This window comes from Lepisma saccharinum, chromosome 22 (assembly GCF_977018435.1).
Source record: "Lepisma saccharinum chromosome 22, izLepSacc3.1, whole genome shotgun sequence".
Classification (NCBI taxonomy): domain Eukaryota; kingdom Metazoa; phylum Arthropoda; class Insecta; order Zygentoma; family Lepismatidae; genus Lepisma; species Lepisma saccharinum.
The window spans coordinates 27,015,586-27,037,587 of NC_139250.1; the positions used below are offsets into that span (position 1 = coordinate 27,015,586).

The window sequence follows — 22,002 nt, forward strand, 5'->3', positions numbered from 1 at the left end:
GATCACCATATGGATACTATGCAGATAATAGTTTCAGTGGCTACTTGAAATATATTTACAAGTAGGCTTGATTTTCAGTTAACTTATGGTATAATCTCTGACTGGTCTGAGAATAGAGCTAATTTATTTGCACATACTAATTTACAAAAATAATAAATACAATTTGCAAGTCATCCATCCTTTGCATGATGGTCATGGATGTATCCAGTGGAGATGGGGCACTTGCTCCCCCTGGAAAGCAAGTGGTAAAAATTATATTTCTGTCTGTTATTCTTTTTACATTGAAAGTAAAATTAATGTTATTCCATTTTAAAATAATTGAGAATAAAGCATTACCCTTCCTGGGAGAGTTTTGTTTGCCCTCTCAGAAAAAAATATTTTTGCCCCTTCCCTCTCAAGAAAAACTCTGAGTACACCCATGCTGGTGGTAATTCTCACTGAAAATTGACTGGTATAGTGGAACCACGAGCAAAACAACCTGCGCAGACCCGCGAGTCATGTGCACCGTACCCCCGCGAATGGGGGAGGGGGAGAGTTCACCATGCTTCCTTATGGCCCGAGGTGGAGGGAAGAAGGGAAAGTTGCGCGGGGACTTCTCGTCCCAAGGTTTTTTTCCTTGTGGTCGATCTATAGTAAAAGTGTTACAAGTATACAAGTATATACTTATTCATTTTTAAAATTATGTCATAAAAATCAATAATTAAATACCTTCATTGTTATAATGCCTTTGTAATACCCATTAAAATCAAAAAGTCTTCCAAATATCAGCCATATGCTGCTACACAAATATGATGTATTACTACTGGTTGCAAGTAATGTGCTATGGAGGCAAACTGAAAATTTATAGCTGTATACTATGTCCCAGCTAACTGTAGAGCAGGCAAACTAAATCAAGTCTCCGCGCAAGTAGTGATGGGAGACAGCTCCACCAATGAACACATGAGAGGAACGGGATTGCGTGGAGTGGGGGAAAGTGACTGCCTTCCCAGCAGCATGTACTCCTTTCTCTGGCCACTCAATTTCCCTCACTTCTCTGACGCTATGCGTGGCCTTGCTCTACAGTTAGCTGGGACAGGGTATAGTTGTAGTTGCTCATATTTTAAAAATTGTAATTGTAGCATTGCTACAAAATTACCATAGTTTGTACCAGACAACTTGTTACAGCTACATCCTACATTCCCATTCTAATTAGATCATATGTTACCATTGCACTATTATTATTCATGTGTACCAAGTATGTTCTCATAAAAAAACACTTAAAAATTTATTTTTTTACATAAATGTGAGCAGCATTCGGAATATGGGTGATATTTAAACCTATTATATTTTTAAAATAAAAAATCATTATATTTAAAATAAAAATGTATTATTTTAAATCAGTTAGATCATACAACTATGCTACATAAAATGTATTGACTTATACAATTATTCTAATAAGGCATTTCTCTTCAAATCTTCTTCAAGAATAACATTCTGTAGTTGCACTGAATTTATAAGACAATGATGCTCACATGTCTGGTCAAGTTTTGTTGAACGAGTTTCTTGGGATGGATTAAATTTCTTTCGTAATTTCCTTTCTTCATAATTTCGTGGTCCCCATGATGTGTGAGTCTTGAACAGCTTTTCTATTTGCTGAAAAACAAAGAGTGGGGAAAAACATTAACAACAAGAGAGAAACTTAATAAACTGCCCTTGTGCAATTTGCTGATAATGTCTCTTAATGACATTTATTAACCTTCTTTTGGATTACAACTGCTTGTATAATTATAGAGCCTCTGTGACTAAATAATTCTTACATCATCGTTTTCATCCCTGACTGTGTAACCCAGCACAATCGCAACTTAAATGAACGGCCATGAAAATAGTCGGCTAGGCAGAATTGCACTGGTGCCACATACGACATAAGCAAAGGGAGAGCAGAACAAAAGTCGCTGGTTCCCATGCACTGTGTGGCAATGTCAACCAGGCTGCATTGCCTAGTTCGAGTGTCAGACCGACCTCTCTCCAGGGCACTTTTGTGTCATTCCTGACCTTTCGAGCAAATACTGTCAGTTTGCATCACGTGGATTACAAAGACCAACTCTACAACGAGATATTTCATCCTCTTCAACACACAGGGTTGTGCTCTGACATAGCAACAGCGTGAACTTCTGCCACCTGCCTAATTTCATAGCCGTGCGGTTAGTCATTCATCTTCATATTTAACTTTCAAAGATGAATGTTAGAATTCTAAGTTTAGTTCCATAATGTTAATTAATTAAAAAGATTGTTTTACAAATGGAGAAAATTTGCAAATGAACAATACCTTACACACATTATTAGTTGATTATTGTTGTAGTAAAAGAAGAGACAAAAAACTTTATTTTTAAATCCATACATACGAAATGAGACAATACTAATTCATTATTAAACATTTTTCTACACAGTAGTATCTACTGTGTACTGCTGAAGCATAACAAAAGTGAAAGATTTTTATAGTTGTTTGCAATATTGTGATTAGATAAAATGTATTCTTGTTCATAAGATAATGAATTTTATCAATGTACTTTGACACTGAGCAGGTTGGATATATAAAAAGAAGCATCATGTAGTATACTTTAGTTAATATATCCATTTGCAGTTTTGCACAATTATATAATTAATTATGTACTTAGATTTAGTTATTTCATACATGAATCACATGTTCGCATTTATATGCTGTGATATTGGAACTGTAGTTAGAGTGTGTGTGTGTCATTCTCATTGACCATGATAAGGCTTTGATACAACAATGCTTTCAAATTAAACAAACGCACCTATGCACTAACATACAAAAGAAGTACATGTGGGCCACGCAACCACTCAATTGGTTCTGATTGATTTGATTTATTTAACTTCGCTTTTCTGCCACTTAAACTAATTACAAAGATGAAGATGAGTGATGATATGATGAAAGGACACTCACACAACAGATCCAATTCCTCTGAATGCCCTTGAGTACAGTCTGTACCCTCATTCAATGACCCCCAATGCACCATGTTCAAAAACTTCAGAAAATGATGTTTTCATTGTTGTCAGAGCATATTTTTTATGCTTCTATTCTGAATATTTCGCGATTTTTAGTTCATAAAAATCATAGCCCTGGACATTACAGGCATTAAAGACATTACAATATGTTCTAAAGCAATACTTACTTAATTTTGTACCATATAACCTCAAACTGTTCTGTTTGCACATACCGTCTGTAATAGTGTTACTTTGGATATATTTTATAATTATTGGAGCACTATGTAAAATTGTATAGGATGCTGCAGTGAACACTGGCCAACGCACAATTTTCCATTGAAAAGAAAATTGCAATTTCTTACTAATTTTGAGATGAAAACACGAAAATGACAATTATAAGTGTTGATTGGCTCTTGTTTAGGAGGTACGCATACTTTATTTGGTGTTTGTACTCTGTTCCTATCGTAAACACAGGCATCACAAGCTGGCAACACTGTTCTATTTTGTGAAGGTGTAAACACAGATAAGAACAACAATCAGTATTTCCTTACTTTTAATTGTTCATTGTTGTTCCCAATCTTAAAGAATAAAAGCATCAAATTTCACAATCCGCAGGAGATATTTCACAACATTCAACTGTACGATGCAATATCTTCTGCTACTGTCAGTGAATTAGTTCTTAGTGGAATTTCTTTATGTGAGGGTGTGATTTCTTATGATGCAATTTGAACTACTACTGGTGTGTGTGTGTGTTAAAGAAATTAATTTATTTGTGATCCGTGTAGTTAGCAGATACACTAGTGATGCCACGTAACTGTGTTAATAGTCCAAATCTCTTTTGTTACGTTTGTGGAGAGGTTACGTTTTCAACATCACCCCGAAAGTAAAGAAAGCATACCAACTTTATTTTGGGTGCAAGATTGGAGACCAGGACAAGACCTGGGTTCCTCACGTTTGTTGCAGTATGTGTGCTAGAAATCTTCCTAAGTGGATGAAAGGGGGTTAAGTTTCTGTGCCATTTGCTGTTCCAATGGTGTGGAGAGAGCCAAGTAACCATGTAAATGATTGTTATTTTTGCATGGTTCCACGTCTTTCTGGAGGAATAACAAATAAAAAGAAAAGGACAATTCAGTACCCTAGTATACCATCTGCTATTAGACCAGTTCCTCATGGTGAAGGACTGCCCGTTCCCATACCATCAAAAGAACTTTCCAGCGAATCAGATGAAGATGAGCCAATGATTTTGGAATCTAATGACATTCCTTACGTTGACGAAGAAGTTTCACCTGTGCCACACAAAATCACAGTACAAGAGATAAATGATCTTGTTTGTGACCTTGAATTGCCTAAAGATAAAGCAGAGTTACACCCCTCAAGATTTCAAGAGTGGAAATTGCTGGAGGAAAATGTCTGTCTAACGTCATTTAGGTCTCGTCATGAGGAGATCATGCTTTTCTTTTGAAAAGAAGATAACCTTGTGTTCTGCACCAATGTACATGGTCTGATGAATGCCTTGCACATCACACATAACCCACAAGAATGACGTTTGTTCATTGACTCATCGAAATTAAGTTTGAAGGCAGTATTTTTACACAAAGGCAATGAGTTTTCATCCATTCCAATTGGACATGCTGTCTACGTGAAAGAAACTTACAGCAATCTTAAAAAATTGTTAGACTGTCTCCAGTATAGCAAGTATGGTTGGTATCTGTGTGGTGACTTGAAGGTAGTTGCTGTGATCATGGGTCTTCAGTTGGTATATACAAAATACTTGCCGCTTTTTGTGCGAATGGGACAGCCGAGCGAAAACACAGCATTATGTGAGGCGTAACTGGCCAACAAGATCTTTGACTGTCGGAGAGAAGAATGTACAGAACGTGCCATTGGTTGAATTGCACAAAATCCTGCTACCTCCCCTACATATAAAATTAGGTTTAATGAAGAGCTTTGTGCAGTCCATGGACCAATCTGGATCAGCTTTCAGGTTTCTCTTGGAAAAGTTTCCTCGACTTAGCGAAGCTAAAATTAAAGGAGTTTTTACTGGGCCACAGATAAGAAAACTCTTCTCTGATGACACATTTGACAGCATACTTCAAGGTGATGAGAAGAAAGCTTGGAATGCGTTTCGTCAAGTGGCAACAAACTTCCTAGGCAACATCAAGGCAGATAATTACAGAGAACTGGTTGAGAACATCTTGTCACTGTATCATAAACTTAACTGCAATATGTCTCTGAAGATGTATATTCAACATTCACACTTAGACTTTTTTTCAGAGAATTGTGGGAAGGTTAGTGATGAGCATGGAGAACGCTTCCATCAGGCAATCGCAACAATGGAAAAGTGATACCAGGGGAAGTGGTCGACTTCCATGTTGGCTGCAGGCCCGTAGCTAGAATTGATCTCCAGGGGGGGCTCACGGGTTATCAGTGGGGGGGGCTTTGTAGACCAAGTCCATTTTTTAAAAAATATTAAATGAAGGTAAATTATGTGGGGGGCGCTCATTCATTTATAAATATCATATACTACATAAATACTACATTTTTCTACATCTTTTAAAACATCTCTTGATGTGTTAATTCACTGATACTGAAATTATCCCTTACACACCCCATACTATTTTAGATGATATTTTAGATGATACAGATTTTTGATATTTAATCACAGTGCCTACAGTATATTCCACCACCGGCCGAAGCAATTAAACTCCCCTTCCTTCCCAAAACTTGGGAGCTGTTGTTGATCTTTGATGCAGATGCGGAGGGAACTTGCACGATGACATCAAAGTCACAGATTTCTGTCTAAACGGGAGGTTGCAACAGGGACAGTGAAGGTACAGATAAAGAAGCTCCCCTATGAAAGAACTTTCTGAAGTCTAGAGAATATCTAATACTTGCAGCTACTTCTGCTCATAATCAAAATGAGCGAATGTAATAGATAGTGTTCATATTCTGTGGATTTATCCTTAAAGTTGTGAGTTGTCTACTTTTTCACTCTTCACTGCAAACAAATTATGCAAAAAAGTTTACCTAATGTAAAGGGGGGCTGATGGCAGTGCGAGGGGGGCTGAGCCCCCCCACTGGCCCCTGCCTGGCTACGGGCCTGGTTGGCTGACTATTGCTGGATGATTGCTAGAGATAATGCTGAACAACGTCACAAGCGACAGGCAAAGCGATGCAGCAAACAGAAATAGAAATTCAAGTGAGCTCCACGAACCATGAACAGGACCATCCGCCGACACAGAACAACTCATAACCCACCCACCCAACATCCCATTTCAATAAGAACACTGTATAAAATTTAATTATGTACTAATTATAATGTATTATATTTCAGGAAAACTATGCTAATGCTATGGGCAGTTATGGCCTGGATTTTATCACAGGTGCCGGGGCTTGATATATGAAGCATTATGAAAACACCACATAAACATTAAAGGCCTATGTCTCTTAAACCAGAGCCAATTTTCAATTTTAACTTTCATATTCATGTTCAGCAGGTTCAAACCTATAAGGATTGGCTAATTTTATGCAGAAGGCAACAAAAAGTTGAAAATTTGTTGTCCAGTAATGTGCAATGTAGCTTAATAACCTGTTCAATATCATTGTACAGCCTTGTACTCAAGGGCTCCAGGTTTGATACCCGGTGGAGGGACATCACACAGTCATTTGGATCCCACTTTAAACTGTAGGTCCAGTTCCCAGTTAGCCTTTCTATGAATAATGTGGACTTAAAACAGCAATTCAACATGCAACATCATTGTACAATGTGCAACAAATGATCATGGAAATAAATTTAATCTAATCTAATCTCATCGTTCAGGAGAGAATTAATTTCATTATTCATTATTCAAAGCATTAAAAGTTAATGAATTATTAATTTTTAGTGCCCATTATTGTTCTTTCTTCCAAATTTTTAGCACATTTTTGCCAGTCTATTTTGATAGCTTGCAGTACTTAGAACTTACAAAATCTGAAAAGTCAAAATACCTGCTTTTTGGCATATTTGTAGCCCTTAAATGCCACACCTATAACAAACGGAAAAGCACATAATACAGTCACAGAGATTGCTGCAATAGTGTACTCATGAGCTCCCATGCTCAATTGAAGGAGAGAAGCTGCAACTATCATCTAAAGAAGGAATAAATTTCATTAAATGTATACAGACAATGCACACAGATGATGCATTAAAAACAATATAAAAATACATCCTACAGATACATTAAATTAACTAATTCTGAAAACAGGAACGAATATCAAAATATGAGAACATACACATAAAAAAAAAGTAAGTCATTCTATTGCTCACTTTTTGGAGGGTGAACTTGAAAAGGTATTTGGTACAAATCTATTTTGGCTATTATGACATATCTACACTGCTGTTCAGTGAATCACTTTTCTTCACAGTAGTGTGTCTAACTGCCACATGGAAGATCTGGGTTTGGTTCCCAGGCTGGGTGATCTAATGTCGGAATTTTTTTCAGCCTTGTCCCTGCATAGAGCAGCTCTAGGACTTGCCCAGCCTCAAATCAATGGGTACTTGGGGCAACCCTAGGGGTGTAAAGGCAGCCAGAGTGTGCTGCTGATCACATCACCTCCAAAACAGCCAAGATCGAGAATGTGTGCAACCCTATGTCCTAAATGTGCCTTCATGGCACGGTCCTATATGCATGGAAATATTTACCTTACCTTACATAAGTTTCTTTTATAGATATATTCTGATGTAATTTTTTGAACTTAAAAGTTATATGACCGCCTACCTATTCTCGTAGCACTTCTGGCAACTGGAGAATCCCAGGGGACCAACTTCCTTACTTGGATTTTTACCTTTCAGGCTAACTCTAACTCATGAAAAATGTCAAAAAACAAGTCTGGTGTTAGTAAATTCAGATTTTTATTAATTTTTACATGCAAACATGCTTGAAATTTGTTAGAAAACAATCCGATTCACATGCACCGCAAAAACTTACAGCCACCGCTTCCATTAAGCTAAGCCACAGAATATCTCCACCCTCCTATTCCTCTATTTTATACCGTGCGTCCATTTCAATCTGCAGCCGAGAGATCGGGAGAAGCGTGGCGAGCGGCGCTGGCGGAGATGCCGACATTTGCGGTCTGAAATGCCCGCTTATTTTTATGGACATATGCAGACATTTATATAAATATTGCAAAACGAGCACTAACCTGTGTTATAAGAGTATGGTTTTAATTTTAGTAGCTTAGTGGCTGTATGTGCTGATGATTTTGACACTACCATCTCCTGTGAAACACGGCGTAGAGGTTTGTTTGGATAACTTTCTAACGCTGCCCCAATTTCATCGAGTTCATCGAGGAAGCTCACGAAAACCATTGACTTTTAATGGTTTCGTCGGCAGCGTAATCTTGATACAGTGTTGCACATTCGAAACCTCCAAACGATCCCCATCGACACAAAACTCTTTCAAGGATATAAACTTAAGCAGGACGTTGCTGGTCAAAACTATGATTAAAATGTTTTATTATCTGTGACTCTTATCGTCACTTCTAAAGCGTATTTTTTTGTGTATATAATTGCAGAACTTGGATGAATTACAGATGATGAATTATAACCCAGGTTAGTGCTCGTTTTGCAATATTTATATAAATGTCTGGATATGTCCGTAAAAATAAGCGAGCATTACAGGCCGCAAATGTCGGCATCTCCGCCAGCGCCGCCCGCCACGCTTCTCCCGATCTCTCGGCTGCAGATCGAAATGGACGCACGGTACAATGCGATTGCCAATATGACTTTTCTTTGCAGCGCTGTCAAAGTTATCATTTGTACAGCGTGATTGCCATTGTAGTTTTTTACACATTGCTGGCAAAGTTGTAATTTGTACAGCGTGATTATTTTTATATACAACATTTTCAACTAGAGAACTTATGATCTGTCATAGTTAAGATATACAATACAGTAATTGTGCCTCTAGTATTATATGCATGTGAAACTTGGTCCGATACATTAAAAGAGGAACATAAATTAAGTTTCTTTGAAAATAAAATCCTCAGACCTAAATGGGTTGAGGAGGCCAGTGGAGAAAGTTACACAATTTGAAGCTGCATAATTTGTATCCACGTGGCACAAATGGGAGAGGAAAGAAGAGTTTACAAGATTCTTGTTGGGAAACCTGATGGTAAGAGACCTGTAGGGAGGCCAAGACGAAAATGGAGGCATAACGTTGAGATGAACCTAAAGGACATCGGTAAGGATGGAAAACATTGGATTGATCTTGCCCAGGATAGGGACAGAGGGAAAGCTTGCACAGCTGCAGCCATAAAACTTCAGGTTTAGGACTGCTAGAGAGCGAGTGAGTTAGTAATGTATTTTTTTAATATTTTAAAGCAAAACTATGGTAAATTAATGCTTATAATTGGAGTGTAATACCCCCCCCCACTAATATTAATTAGTAACAACTTTTAATTGTTACACTTTCCAGGTAGCGTTATCAGTGGGAATCAGTAAGAGGATAGGGCAGTGGTTCCAAAATTGTGTGCTTACTGGCTTACAAGGGCACCGCCAAATGTCCCAATTATTCACTGAAATTTAATCAATGATAACACTGAAACAACATAAAGTAGAAACAAAAAAAATAACAAGAGATAAAAGCAATAACAAGATGGGATAGATTTACATGTTCTTGGTCAGTAATATACAAAAATTACGTTCTGGAAGGAAAATATCTACATTCAGTGGAAGTTCGTTGTAGATTTCTGGGAGCCTGTAAAACAAGGAGCATTGTAGAAGGGATAGCCTAGCGGTTGGGTTGTGGAAGAGTTGCAGGTTGCACGTTTGCTTTTGGGATATACCAAGTGTGAATTTACTGATTAAGAGATCTGTTCTGATTTTGCCATTTATTATCTTGTATAAAAATTTCATGTCAGCTAGATCACGACAAAAGGATGGAGTGTGAATATTCAGAGCAGCCATGGTGTCTGATTTCGATGCATGTCGAAAGGAAGGTATTCTACAGAGGTTGTTCGCTTTATATCCGACCATTTTCGATTCGGTGCTGCCACCTGGTGTATCATGCTGGAACTATGGGTCTGCTGGCGGGAGCAGTGTTGTGCCTGACCTTGTAGGTGCGTGAGTGTTGGTAGTGAATGTTATCCAATGGCGCTGAAAATCAACCGGTATAGGGAGGGTACATAATGGCCCTTTTCCATGCTAAGTTTTCATACATACGCATTGTGAAACAGTGTCGGGAGAATGGGTTAACACTCGGGGTGACTACTGTGAAAGCTATTGTTGCCTGTTACACACAACAGGCTCTCCTTGCGAAACATTCACCCACGAAAACCACCAGGAGAAGGGCTGCAAGCAAAGTGTCACCCGTAGTGCGAAGGGGATCCATCGATTGGCATGCCAAGAAAATCCCCCGACTCAACGTGATATGGCCCACAGATTTCACCTCGCACCATCAACTGTGAACAAAACAATTCGCAAGCGCCTCAGGTTGAAGTGTGTGCGGAAGGCCAGTGTACACCATCTTCTACCGCGTCACATTGCCGAACGTAGAACGAACTGCAGGAAACTGTATGAAAAGTACCTGGCGGGTTCCAAATGGAAGAAAGTTGTCACAATCGATGAATCATATGTCCATCTCACTGCTGGTGGTCACATTTGGGCGATCACATACCGTGACATTGACGGTAAGGGGTGCAGCAACTTTGTTCATCAGTGCAGGGAAAGTTTTCCTCTTGGCTTTATGGTTGTGACGGGATTCGGATATGAGGGTAGGTTGATGATACGCAAGGTAGACAAAAACGTGAAGGTGAATGCCAGATACTTCCAAGACTCCATTCTGACACCTATCTATCGGAGAGACATCCCACAATTGTATGGAATGGATGTGAACCAGGTGATGATCCATATGGACAAGGCTTCGAGTCATACCACCAGAACATCACTACGTTTTTATCAAGAAATGGCAGAGGAATTAGGAATTCATGTCATTCCGTTTGTAGACATTCCTGTGAAAAGCCCAGATGCCAGTCCAATGGATTTTTGCACATTCTTCAACATCGCCACCCACCCACCCTGGTTGGTCTATGGAAAGCTTGCAGGGAGGAGTGGGACAGAATTCCCATGCCTGTCCTGCACCGGAGCTTGCTGCAATGGAAACTGCGATGCCGGGCGATAGTCCAATCACGTCGCCCCAATCCTCTTACCTCCCAAGTTACTTTTATATTTATAGTGCTGTGGCTGAGGTGAAGATGACAATATTGTTATCCGGTAATCCTTTATTTTCGATTTCATACGACCATCAGTGGATTCTTGAGATGGGTGATGCCATCAGATCTACATGGTGAAAATTAAGAATAGATTATCATGACTTTAAAGTTACTGGTAATAGCAGCGCCCCTCACCTCCTTGACAACTACAATTACCATGGGAGGCACTTTATTCAGCCTTCTTGAATCTAGCTCCTTGAAAGTCAACTTTAGCTCAATTTAAGGTGAAATTCAGATCTTTTATGCACATCAGGTTTGGTAAAACTGTCATGATGGCCATAGGAGGCAAGGAGAAATGCATACGCTTATGGGGGAATTATCTCATTCGTTTTCTTGAGAATACCAATCTTCCGATGGCGAGAAAAAACATATAATCGGGTAGAGGATCCATTGAAGATGATATTTGAGCTAGAAAGAGTTGAAACTTCCATTTGATTAGCCATAACTTGAATTTGAAGTTGTTTCTCCATAAAGAATGCATGTGATTCTATAAATACTTATTCAACATTTTCAAACATGGTATCTAGCTTAATAATCAACTTTAAAAGTCGTTCCCACTTGCAACATGGGAAGAACTTCATACTCTCAAATTATGCGTGGATTTTCTTTAGTAGCAGTGCCCATTCCAACGACCTTGAAATAAATGCATGCCTGATGTGAAATTGTCACACCTCACCTTAAGGCAAGAACCTAACCACACTAACATTGCAAAGGGCACCGTGAAACGAAAAAGTTTGGGAACCCCTGGTTTAGGGTATGGGTATCAGTTCAAAATGGTATCGGCTCAGCCATAATAATTATTGTTTTATGACAAATCATGTTTAAGATGTTAGTCATGTTTTAAATATGTAATAACTAAGATTTAACTTACACAGGTAATTGTCGGTATGATAATCCAGCAAAATTTCCAATAGAGAGCAGGTTGGTGTCCATGGAGAAAATGAATATCATCACAAATTTTCTTCACTCCGTATACACTGAGGAAGATAGCCATAAATATTGTAATGAATACAACCGCAATGACTGATCTCAGAAAGTTGTGTAGATAGGCCACATAATCCATCGATTCCTGGGATATGCAATGTAGAGAACATGCCTCATTACCTCATAATATTACATAATTACATAATAGAAAATCCTTAATCAGAAAATTGTATTTTGTTGTAATCGTAAGACAATTAACAAGAGCAGGCATGTTCTTTGAAATGACTATTCATTGCCATATCTGTTTTCATGTCAGATCATAGCTGGATAGATATTAATTTTCCAATCATGTTGCTTAAAATTATATCATGTACCTTTCTCTGGGATAGTACATGATCTGATATCAAGAAATAACAATTTGAAAGAGACTGTCAAATGTATGGACAATGGCAAATATAACAGTACGTTAATTATTTATTCATTCTGTTTTCCACAATGTGATGTTCAAGAACTGAAGCAACTTGCCGGCCCCTGTGGTAGAGTGGTTAGCACATTGTGCTATGATGCCAGGGGTTGTGGGTTCGAATCCCAGCATGGGCGATTCTGAGTGTCCATTCATCAGTTTCATCATATCATCACTCATCTCAATCTTCGCAATTAGCGCCAAAAGTGCAGAAAAGTGAAGTAAAATAAACCAAATCAATAAACAATTAAGAATTAAAACAAAAAGCATGAATAACTTCTGTTCTAGCAAGTACATCACATAAAATGAAGATAATAAGAATGAAAATAGCAATGGGCAATTTAATTACAGTTATCTATGTGTTTGATTGTATAGTCATGCACACTTCTGGGTTGTAAGGATACAATTGGCCTACAATAGAATGGTTACAACCCAGAAGTGTTCGTGACTGTACATAAGTTATATATATGCCACATTCTGCTGTGCTACACACTACCATTAGGTACATTGCATAAGTTTATCAGTCATAGGCACAAAACTTCAAATATATCAGCCCTTGGTGAGTGATATACTCCAAGGAACCAGAACCATTGGGTCAACTAGAGATTTAATGCAAGAAAGGTTGGGTTAATGTTGGTTTACAAATTGAAGTTGTTCTTATGTTGTTTTGTGCATAACAGTTGTGCCAACAATGCTTGCTGAACCATGAAAAAATGAGTCAAAATCAGTTTTAAAAACTACATTCTCCTGTTAAGTCCACATTCAAGAGTATGCTGCAAATGCAATTACATGTGACAGTTCTTCTTTCAGAAGATTTCAGTCACAGTACATACTGAAAATATAATATTTTATTAATGAAAGTAGAAGTTATTCATAACTTTGGAGTCACTCACCAGTCATTTATTAACTGTCATGGATAATGATATTTCTGTGTTGGGAATAGCGTATGGTTTGTCTGTTCCTTTGAAATGTTTGAACTTGTTTTTAAGTCCATTTTATACACAGAAAGGTTAATTGGGATTGGACCTATAGATTTAACTGGGGCGTACCTCCACTCCATATCGAACTCAAGAGCCCTTGATCACAAGGTGATGATGATACCACTACGCCATCAGGGAGACTCCATTATCTGGAATGTGTGAAAATGTGTAGAAAGTGTTTTGAATGTCGAGAATTTTGTATTTTACATATATAATTTGTACTATAGTTTATATTTGACTTGACAAGAAAATATATACATATATCACAACACAAACCTATCTCAACTTCATTTTTCAGGATAGCACAATGCAAAAACCACCACATTTGGTCACCCACGTTTAGTATAGTTGTCTTAACGTTTGGCCAACTGCTTTTGGTTACTTGGGTAGCTGCTTTAAGATTGAGGTATTTCTTAAGAATATAATATAAGAATTATATTCACTTATTTATTAAGATATATCTGACTTCAGTAGTATTCATAAGAATAATAATACCCTGTATCAATCTTCTTTATGGTTCTGAGCTAATGGTTTTTTGCTGAATGAGAGTAAAACCCAGCATATATTTTTTTCAGTCTTAGAGACATCCCGATCGATAACAGCTCAGACAATGTGAAATTTCTAGGTATTGTCAGTTATTATTCAGATCAGTGCTGCTTTTACAATGTACCCTAAATCACAGGAAATATGGTATCAAGAAATAGTCTGTCTATGTTTGGAGAGTAGCCCCACCATTGAAAGTGTTGTGTATCCATACAGTAGGCCCACAATTTGGTTCAGTATATTTCCTAGTTCACGTCAGAAGACAATTGAAAACAGTAGAATTTGCCCAGCAGGAAGGCAACAGCAGATGAAGAAGCACATCAATATGGCTACCATAAAATTTAGCATTGTCTACTTTCATTCTCTTTCAAGCAACAAATAAGTTGCATCTATATACCATATATTTCTGAATCCAAGATGAGGTTTTTTGCTGCAATTTCATGCCCAGAAGTATGGGGTTGTCTTGCTTTCGTGGCATATGATGTGAAGTTTTTTCTTTTCTTTACTGAACAGAACCACAAGCTTCTATTAAGCTCTAACTCTACCATCTGCCACATCTACCGCTTTAGCCTTGAACGTTCGCATGCACTTTGAGCATTGTTGTGCGATGGCACGCAGTGAGTGTTGTGGCGAACATTTTTTTTATCAATTGTTGTGAGACGTTGTAGATTCCACTTTTAAACTTCACAGTAAAGTGTGATATACCATACTATACAAAGGTGGTATGCATACGCTATCTTCTATACCCATATGTAATGGATCGTAGTGTTGAACAACGTGGTTCAACATCAAACTTCGCAACAGGGTGCAGGCGTTACTATGATGCAAATTTCAAAATTATGGTTGTTTAACATGCAGAAGCAAAAAACAATTGTGTGGCATCAAGGAAGTATGGAGTCACAGAAGCTAATGTTCGGAGGTGATGAATGGAGAAAGAACGTCTGAAAAATGCTCAGTCAACTAGGAAAGTGAGGATAGGACTAAGTGGGATCTGTATCTGACTAAGGGATGTCTGTATCTGATTTTATTTTTTGTGTACCAGTACTTTTATTGTCTCCTTCAGTTACTTGTAATAAGATAACCAGTTGTAAGTTTTGAAAATAGTTTTTTCTGTAATCTCTTATTAAAAAATGGTTGTTATCTTGGATTCGGAGTCTTCTTGCATTCAGAGATATATGGTAAATATGTAATAGAATGAATAAATCACCACTGATTAGCTACAAAGAAGAATGTAGCTACAGGTATATCCTGTGGGATATTTTGAAAACATGATACTCTCTTGTATCATTTTACTTGGTAACAGCCATGGCGTTTCAACTTTAACATGATTCAGTTAAATTACAAATAAAATCAGAAGTGTAATTGTAACAATTTGCTTTTGATAATATTAAGTAAATAATAAAATTAAAAATATTACATTAAAAAGCAACATTTCAGCTTCCCTCATAAACCTTATATGCAAAGAAAAAGTAGTGGTTGATGATTATGATATCAAAGTTTTAAAATTTCGTAATTCATCTGGTGAAAATTATGACTCACCTTCGTAAGTGAAATTAAGCCTATGGCAAAGCCTGAGAAGCATATGAATGCATTTACGTATAGGTTATACTTTTTAAAATTTACATGGACATCATAGATATAGGACACTGCAATATCCAACGTCAGCATCTGAAAGAAAGCATTGCTTGTTTGTTTTAAGTCCACTTTATGCACACATACACTAATCGGTACTGGGCATACAATTTAAAGTGGGATCTTGTATTGTGTGTTGCCAATTTCTAAATTTCATCTTATCACTTTATATTCCCATTTTTACTGGTAGCTAAAACTGGTAGCAAAGTGAAGTAACAGAAATCAATCATTTGTTATTGTAAAATGAATGTCTGATATGAAGTTTCATTTTGAGAAACAAAAGTATATTAGAATCAAGGTCACATACAAGAGCTAAGGAACCATTCAGTCTTCATGCAAGATGTGTTCATTCATGGTTCTGCTCATTGACACATATGGCATTTATGTCAGCATATCACACGTCGTGCTGTCTGAATCTGTATGCACTAGTCAATGTATGTCAATTTTATGTCACTGCTTGATAACTTAATTTTAAAATATTTGTATTAATGCACCTTTAGTTTCAATTGTTTTCCATAAGCTGCCAATACTTTAAAATAATCTGAATAGTAGCAAATGAAAGTGCAAAAATTAGGTCGAAAGTTAACACCTGAGCTTATACACAGAATTTCTCATAAGAAAAACTCAATATGCTGACCAATGCAGAAATTTATTTTATTTTAAAACTTAAACTAAATGTAACGTTCCAACTAGCAAGGTCTTCTTCAGACTATGTACCAGGTAAAAATGAAACAAGGTACAAAACAGAAATATACGAGGGCAAATCGAAAAGTCTTTGAGCCTAATTTTTTTTCTAGTTTCTTGTAAGTGTTATTTCAAAAGCAAGATATACGAGCGATGCAGTAGGCTTTTCTTGGAATGGTCCTATTGTAACTTCCAATTTCTTCCATGGCACGGTGCTGTTATCACTTGGCAAAGATGGCTGGAGTGACCAGGAAGTCCACGCCATATGAACAGTGGTGTTATTTATCTTTTATGGTGCCAAGGGCAAACAGCCAAAGATATCCACAGGGAAATGGAGCCAGTGTATGGGGACAAGTGTTTATCAGTGCGAAGTGTGCAGTGGTGGTGCAAGCAGTTTGAAAATGGAAGGGAAAATGTGGAGGACAATGAGCAATCAGGCCGACCTTGTTCCTCGTTGACACCAGACAACATTATGCATGTTGATGAAATGCTGAAAGCTGATCGACGTGTTCAGCTGAAGGACATTGCCACTGAACTTGGCATTTCCTATGGTAGTGTTTACGACATTGTTCACGATTCCTTGGGATACTGCAAGGTGTCGTGTCGGTGGGTTCCTAAGCTTCTTGATGATGAACGTTCATCATCATTGGCCACCTTCTATGCAATGGACATTGCAAAAATTGTGCTAAGGAGGCTAAGCAGATAGGAAGGGAGAAGAGAATACTAGTGAGAAAATGTAAGGAGGCGAAGGAAATAGAGAAGAAAGGAGAAGAAGACACAATGAACTGGAATGGAGGACAAAGAGTGGAAAGGACAAGAGCGAAAGAGGAGAGAAGAAGGAAGAGGAATGAAGAAAGAAAGGATAAGGAAAAAGTGCATGGGATAAGGAGTCCAACCACTTCCCAAATGAAAGGAAATGTTTAGCTAAATCACCTGTCAGGTGAAAGTACAGTTGACAAGGGAAGGCCACCTGCTGGAATGTTCCAGAAGAAACAACTTTCTAATAATCTTGTGTCTGGAGGGGAGTGATTTTTGTGTATATACGAGGTGTGGCAATTAAATAACAAGACTGGTGTCATAACTGTGATGTATTGCAAGAAAGTTACAATTGACTGGTATCCCCTTCAATATACTCCCCTTCCCTATCTATACACCGCTGCATACGTGTCTTCCATTGTTCAAAGCAATGCTGTAGGTCATCAGATGTCACACTGTTCAACAACTCTGCCGTTTTTCGTTTCACCTCTTCCACGGAGTGAAAATGTGTTCCCTTCAATGCACTTTTCACTTTTGGGAAGAGATAAAAGTCACAGGGGGCCAGGTCTGGGGAATACGGAGGATGGTCGAGCACAGGAATGCGCTTGGCGGCTAAAAACTGCTTCACAGAAAGGACATTATAGGCAGGCGCATTGTCCTGGTGGAGGATCCATGCATCGTTTTTCCACAAATCCGGTCTCTTCTTCCTTATTCTTTCCCTCAGTTTGCTTAGGACTTCTTTGTAGTAGGTCTGATTCACCGTTTGACCCTGAGGCACCCATTCAGTCATGATGATACCCCTGATATTGAAAAGAATGAGTGAGCATTGCCTTCAGTTTCGACTTGCTCATTCGTGCTTTTTTCATTCTTGGCGATGTGGGAGTCTTCCAGTGCATGGATTGACGCTTGGTCTCTGGATGATATTGGAAAATCCATGTTTCATCACATGTGATGACACGTGTTAGCAATTCTGGGTCTGCTTTGAGTCGTTCCATGATGTCACAGCAAATGGTCTTTCGATTGTCTTTTTGGTCCTGAGAGAGGTTTTTCGGAACAATTTTTGCACACACTTTTGTCATGTTTAAATTCTCATGCAAAATTTGTCTTACTGTCTCTTTGTTAATGTTCATCATGTCTGCGAGCATCCAAATGCTCAGACGTCTGTCTTTCCGCACAAGTTCATGAATTTTTTGAACATTGTCGTCCTTTCTTGAACTCACAGGGCGGCCGGGACGTTCATCATCTTCAACCTCCTCCCTCCCTTCTGAAAATCGTTTGTGCCATTCGAACACTCGTGCACGTGACATAGCATTATCACCATACACATCTTTTAACATTGCACAACATTCCGTCGGTGTTTTTTTTAATTTCACCAGAAATTTGATGTTAATGCGCTGCTCAACTTTATTGTCCACCATGATTCCGGCACTACTACAGAACACTGTCCTCTTCAAGCAAGCCTGCAAAGAAAGGAAAAGCTTTCAGAATCATGAAACAAACAGTGGGTGTGCATGAAGGTTCAATATCAACAACACATCAATAGCTACCTCCCCCCCACTATCCTACGCGACAGGATGTGCGCAGTCTCGTTATTTAATTGCCGCACCTTGTATATCTTTCCTGTTTTGTACCTTGTTTCATTTGTACTTGGTACAGAGTCTGAGGAAGACCTTACTAGAAGGTTGAAACATTGCATCTAGTTTATGTTTTAATAAAATAAATTTCTGCCTTGGTCAGTATATTGAGTTTTTCATATCATAGAAACAAGGTTTAATGGTTGTCAGAATTTCTCATCTATGTATGAAAGTACAAAAATATTTGTCCCCAGTAGTTTCAATTTTTCTAAATTTTCTAATCACTTTATTGATGAGGTTGCTCTTGCAAGACAAATAGTTCTCTTATACAGGGTAGCCATAGGAGTTTTTCTTTAATTTCAAACCAGGCTGAGTATTTATAGCATGCTACATTGCCAAGGTCCTGGGTTTGTATCCCAGCTTTGGTATGAGTGTTATGTGATTGTCCCTTCAGCTTCATCATATGACTCATTCTCATCCTCGCAATTAGCCAAAAATGGCAGAAAAGTGATGCTAAGTAACAAAAATCAAATCAAATCAAACGTTTCATTTCAAGGTATAATTTGAAAAGAAGCTGTTTAATTTACAGTTGTTAACAAGCAAAATGTCTCTGACAAAAGTTGTTTGTCTTGATACCCTTTACATGCAGTGAAATGGTGTTGTATTGTACACCTTCTGTCTGTCTAGGGGTGCCCATCCCCCCAAGGCCCATGATGCACTCCCCCCAAAAGGTAGAACATCTCCCCCCCATTTATGACAAATTAATTACTCAAATGATTTTTGTCAGACAAAATTTGTTGAAAAATATAATACCAGAGGTGCAACCACAAATTTTTGCCTGGGGGGTGCGGGGCAAGTACCAGGATAAACATACCAATAATAATAATAATAATAATAACATTAATAATGGCTTTATTACTATTCTTATTACTACTACTACTACTACCAGCAGTAGTATCAAAGACGTGATTATCCTCATAAATTACGCAAGAAGGGGGTAGAAGTCTGTGCTAAAGCATTTGTTTGGAACAAACGATTTGAAATATTTTTTCAACACCGTCAATTTCACATTAGCTAATAATGAAAATCAAACACACAAACTGTATTTTTGAATGGCAGAAAATGAATGAAGAATGCATTCCGAATATACATGTGTAACGTTCATGTACAACATATGTTTTACACATATGCAACATGGAGCGATATAAAATAGAAAATACATATGCAACAAGCTAACACTAAATTGTGTATGTATTCAATGCTTATTCAATACAAATATACAACACATATTATTTAAATACATTACATTACAGAAAACAAGCAGAATTAGAGCAAAGCGAGCAAGAAAATTTTTAGATCAAATTTTTGCAATTGAAAACAATATTGATTTAATATGGTGCAAATAATTTCACTGGACGCCATGGCATTCTCTCTTTTACAACTTTTTTTTTAGATAATTAGGCGCCCATAGCCAACTCCCACTGCCCCTAGCTACAGCTCTGAACTTGACGAAAACAAGAGAAGCAGATAATGCGAGCGAAGCAAGCAAGAAAACTTTACAAAATGAATTTTTATTTGCATCAAATTGAAATCGAAGGGGTAAATGCTTTTCTGTGCCCCCTCCCCCCTGCAGGTGCCCTTGGCTGTCAATGTTTGTCCCCCCTTGCGACTCTAGAATTGACTTCTGTTGAAGTTTGGGGGGGGGGGGTGGCAATCACCACCTGCCCCCTGTGGTTGCGTCACTGTATAATACAGACATATTTAAGTAATATTTGTTTACTTTAGATACTTTAGGCTCACTGCCCTTGTTATTCAACCTTATCCTGCACAGTTTGTCTGCTCAACTAACCTTATAACACAATTAAGCCTTGTTTCCATGATATGAAAAACTCAATATGCTGACCAAGGCAGAAATTTATGCCTTGTATTACCTCAAAAGTAATGTAAGAGATGTGACAAAAAGAAATTTTATAAAGAATATGAAGTACAGAATCAAGAAAATATGCACAAGAGAATGTGAAAAAGAAGGCAAAATAAATAGCCTATGGAAACAGCTGGAAAGGAATGGCTACGAGAAGGAGGATAGACTATACATAAAGAGAAGATGGAAGAAAAGTTGCAAGGAAGAATTGGAAGAGAGAGAAAAAGAGAGGATGTTTGGAATAAGGAGTATGGGGAAGACCACAGAAAAGATATGCACAGTGCTTAGGAAAGCGGGCATTAAAACATACAGGAAGGGAGGGAGAAACATCTTAAGAATAGCGAAGAATGCAAACAAGAAAAAGGAAAACAGAGAAGAGGAAGAGGAAGGGATTATCTACGAAGTGAAATGTAAAGAATGTCAGAGTGTGTACATAGGAGAAACGAAAAAGAGGCTGAAAGAAAGGTTGAAACAACATAGGGATGATGTACGACTTAAGAGAGAGAGAAATGCTATATTTAAACACATGAGAGAAACAGGACATGGAGTGGGATGAGGCTAAGCAGATAGGAAGGGAAAAGAGAATACTAGTGAGAAAATGGAAGGAGGCCAAGGAAATAGAGAAGAAAGGTGAAGAAGACACAATGAACTGGAATGGGGGACTGAAGATAAACAAAGAATGGAAGAAGGTGATAGAAAGAGTGGAAAGGACAAGAGAGAAAGAGGAGAGAAGAAGGAAGAAGAATGAAGGAAAAAGAGCGTGAGATAAAGAGTCCAACCACATTCCGGATGGAAGAAAATTTTTAGAATTTCAGGTGAAAGTACATTTGACAAGGGACTGCCACCTGCTAGAATGTTCCAGAACAACTTTCTAAAACTCTGGAGGGGAGTAATGTTTGTGTGTGTGTGTGTATATATATATATAACTAACTAACTAACTAACTCTCTAGCCTTCTTAAACCCGAAGGTTCATGGCTGCAGCAACACAGGCCTTCCATCTGTCCCTATCTTGTGCAAGATCTATATACTCTTTTCCATCCCTACCGATTTCCCTTAGGTCCATCTCGACGTTGTCCCTCCATCTTCGTCTTGGCCTTCCTACTGGTCTCTTACCATCAGGTTTCCCAACAAGAATCCTGTAAACTCCTCTTTCCTCTCCCATTCGTGCCACATGGCCTGCCCACCTAAGTCTTCTTGATTTAATTATTCTAAAAATGTCTGGACATGAATACAAATTATGTAGTTCTAAATTATGTAACCTTCTCCACTCACCTGTCTCCTCATCCCTTTTAG

General features: G+C 38.0%; 1 protein-coding gene across 3 annotated transcripts in view; it reads right to left on the bottom strand.

Moving 5' to 3' along the window:
- Positions 1-1,385: 1,385 nt before the first annotated feature.
- The window catches only part of LOC146005039 (sodium- and chloride-dependent GABA transporter 1-like), a 191,786-nt gene continuing 171,169 nt past the window's right edge, over positions 1,386-22,002 (bottom strand). For 2 of the 3 annotated variants that reach the window (XM_083144182.1, XM_083144183.1), the window contains exons 12-15: positions 15,682-15,810; positions 12,104-12,301; positions 6,973-7,113; positions 1,386-1,632 (exon numbers count right to left, since the gene is read on the bottom strand). In XM_083144182.1, the coding sequence (XP_083000308.1) occupies positions 1,426-1,632; positions 6,973-7,113; positions 12,104-12,301; positions 15,682-15,810 (675 nt within the window). In that variant the 3' untranslated portion in view covers positions 1,386-1,425. The remainder of the gene's footprint in view (positions 1,633-6,972; positions 7,114-12,103; positions 12,302-15,681; positions 15,811-22,002) is intronic. The other variant, XM_083144184.1, reaches the window with a different exon arrangement.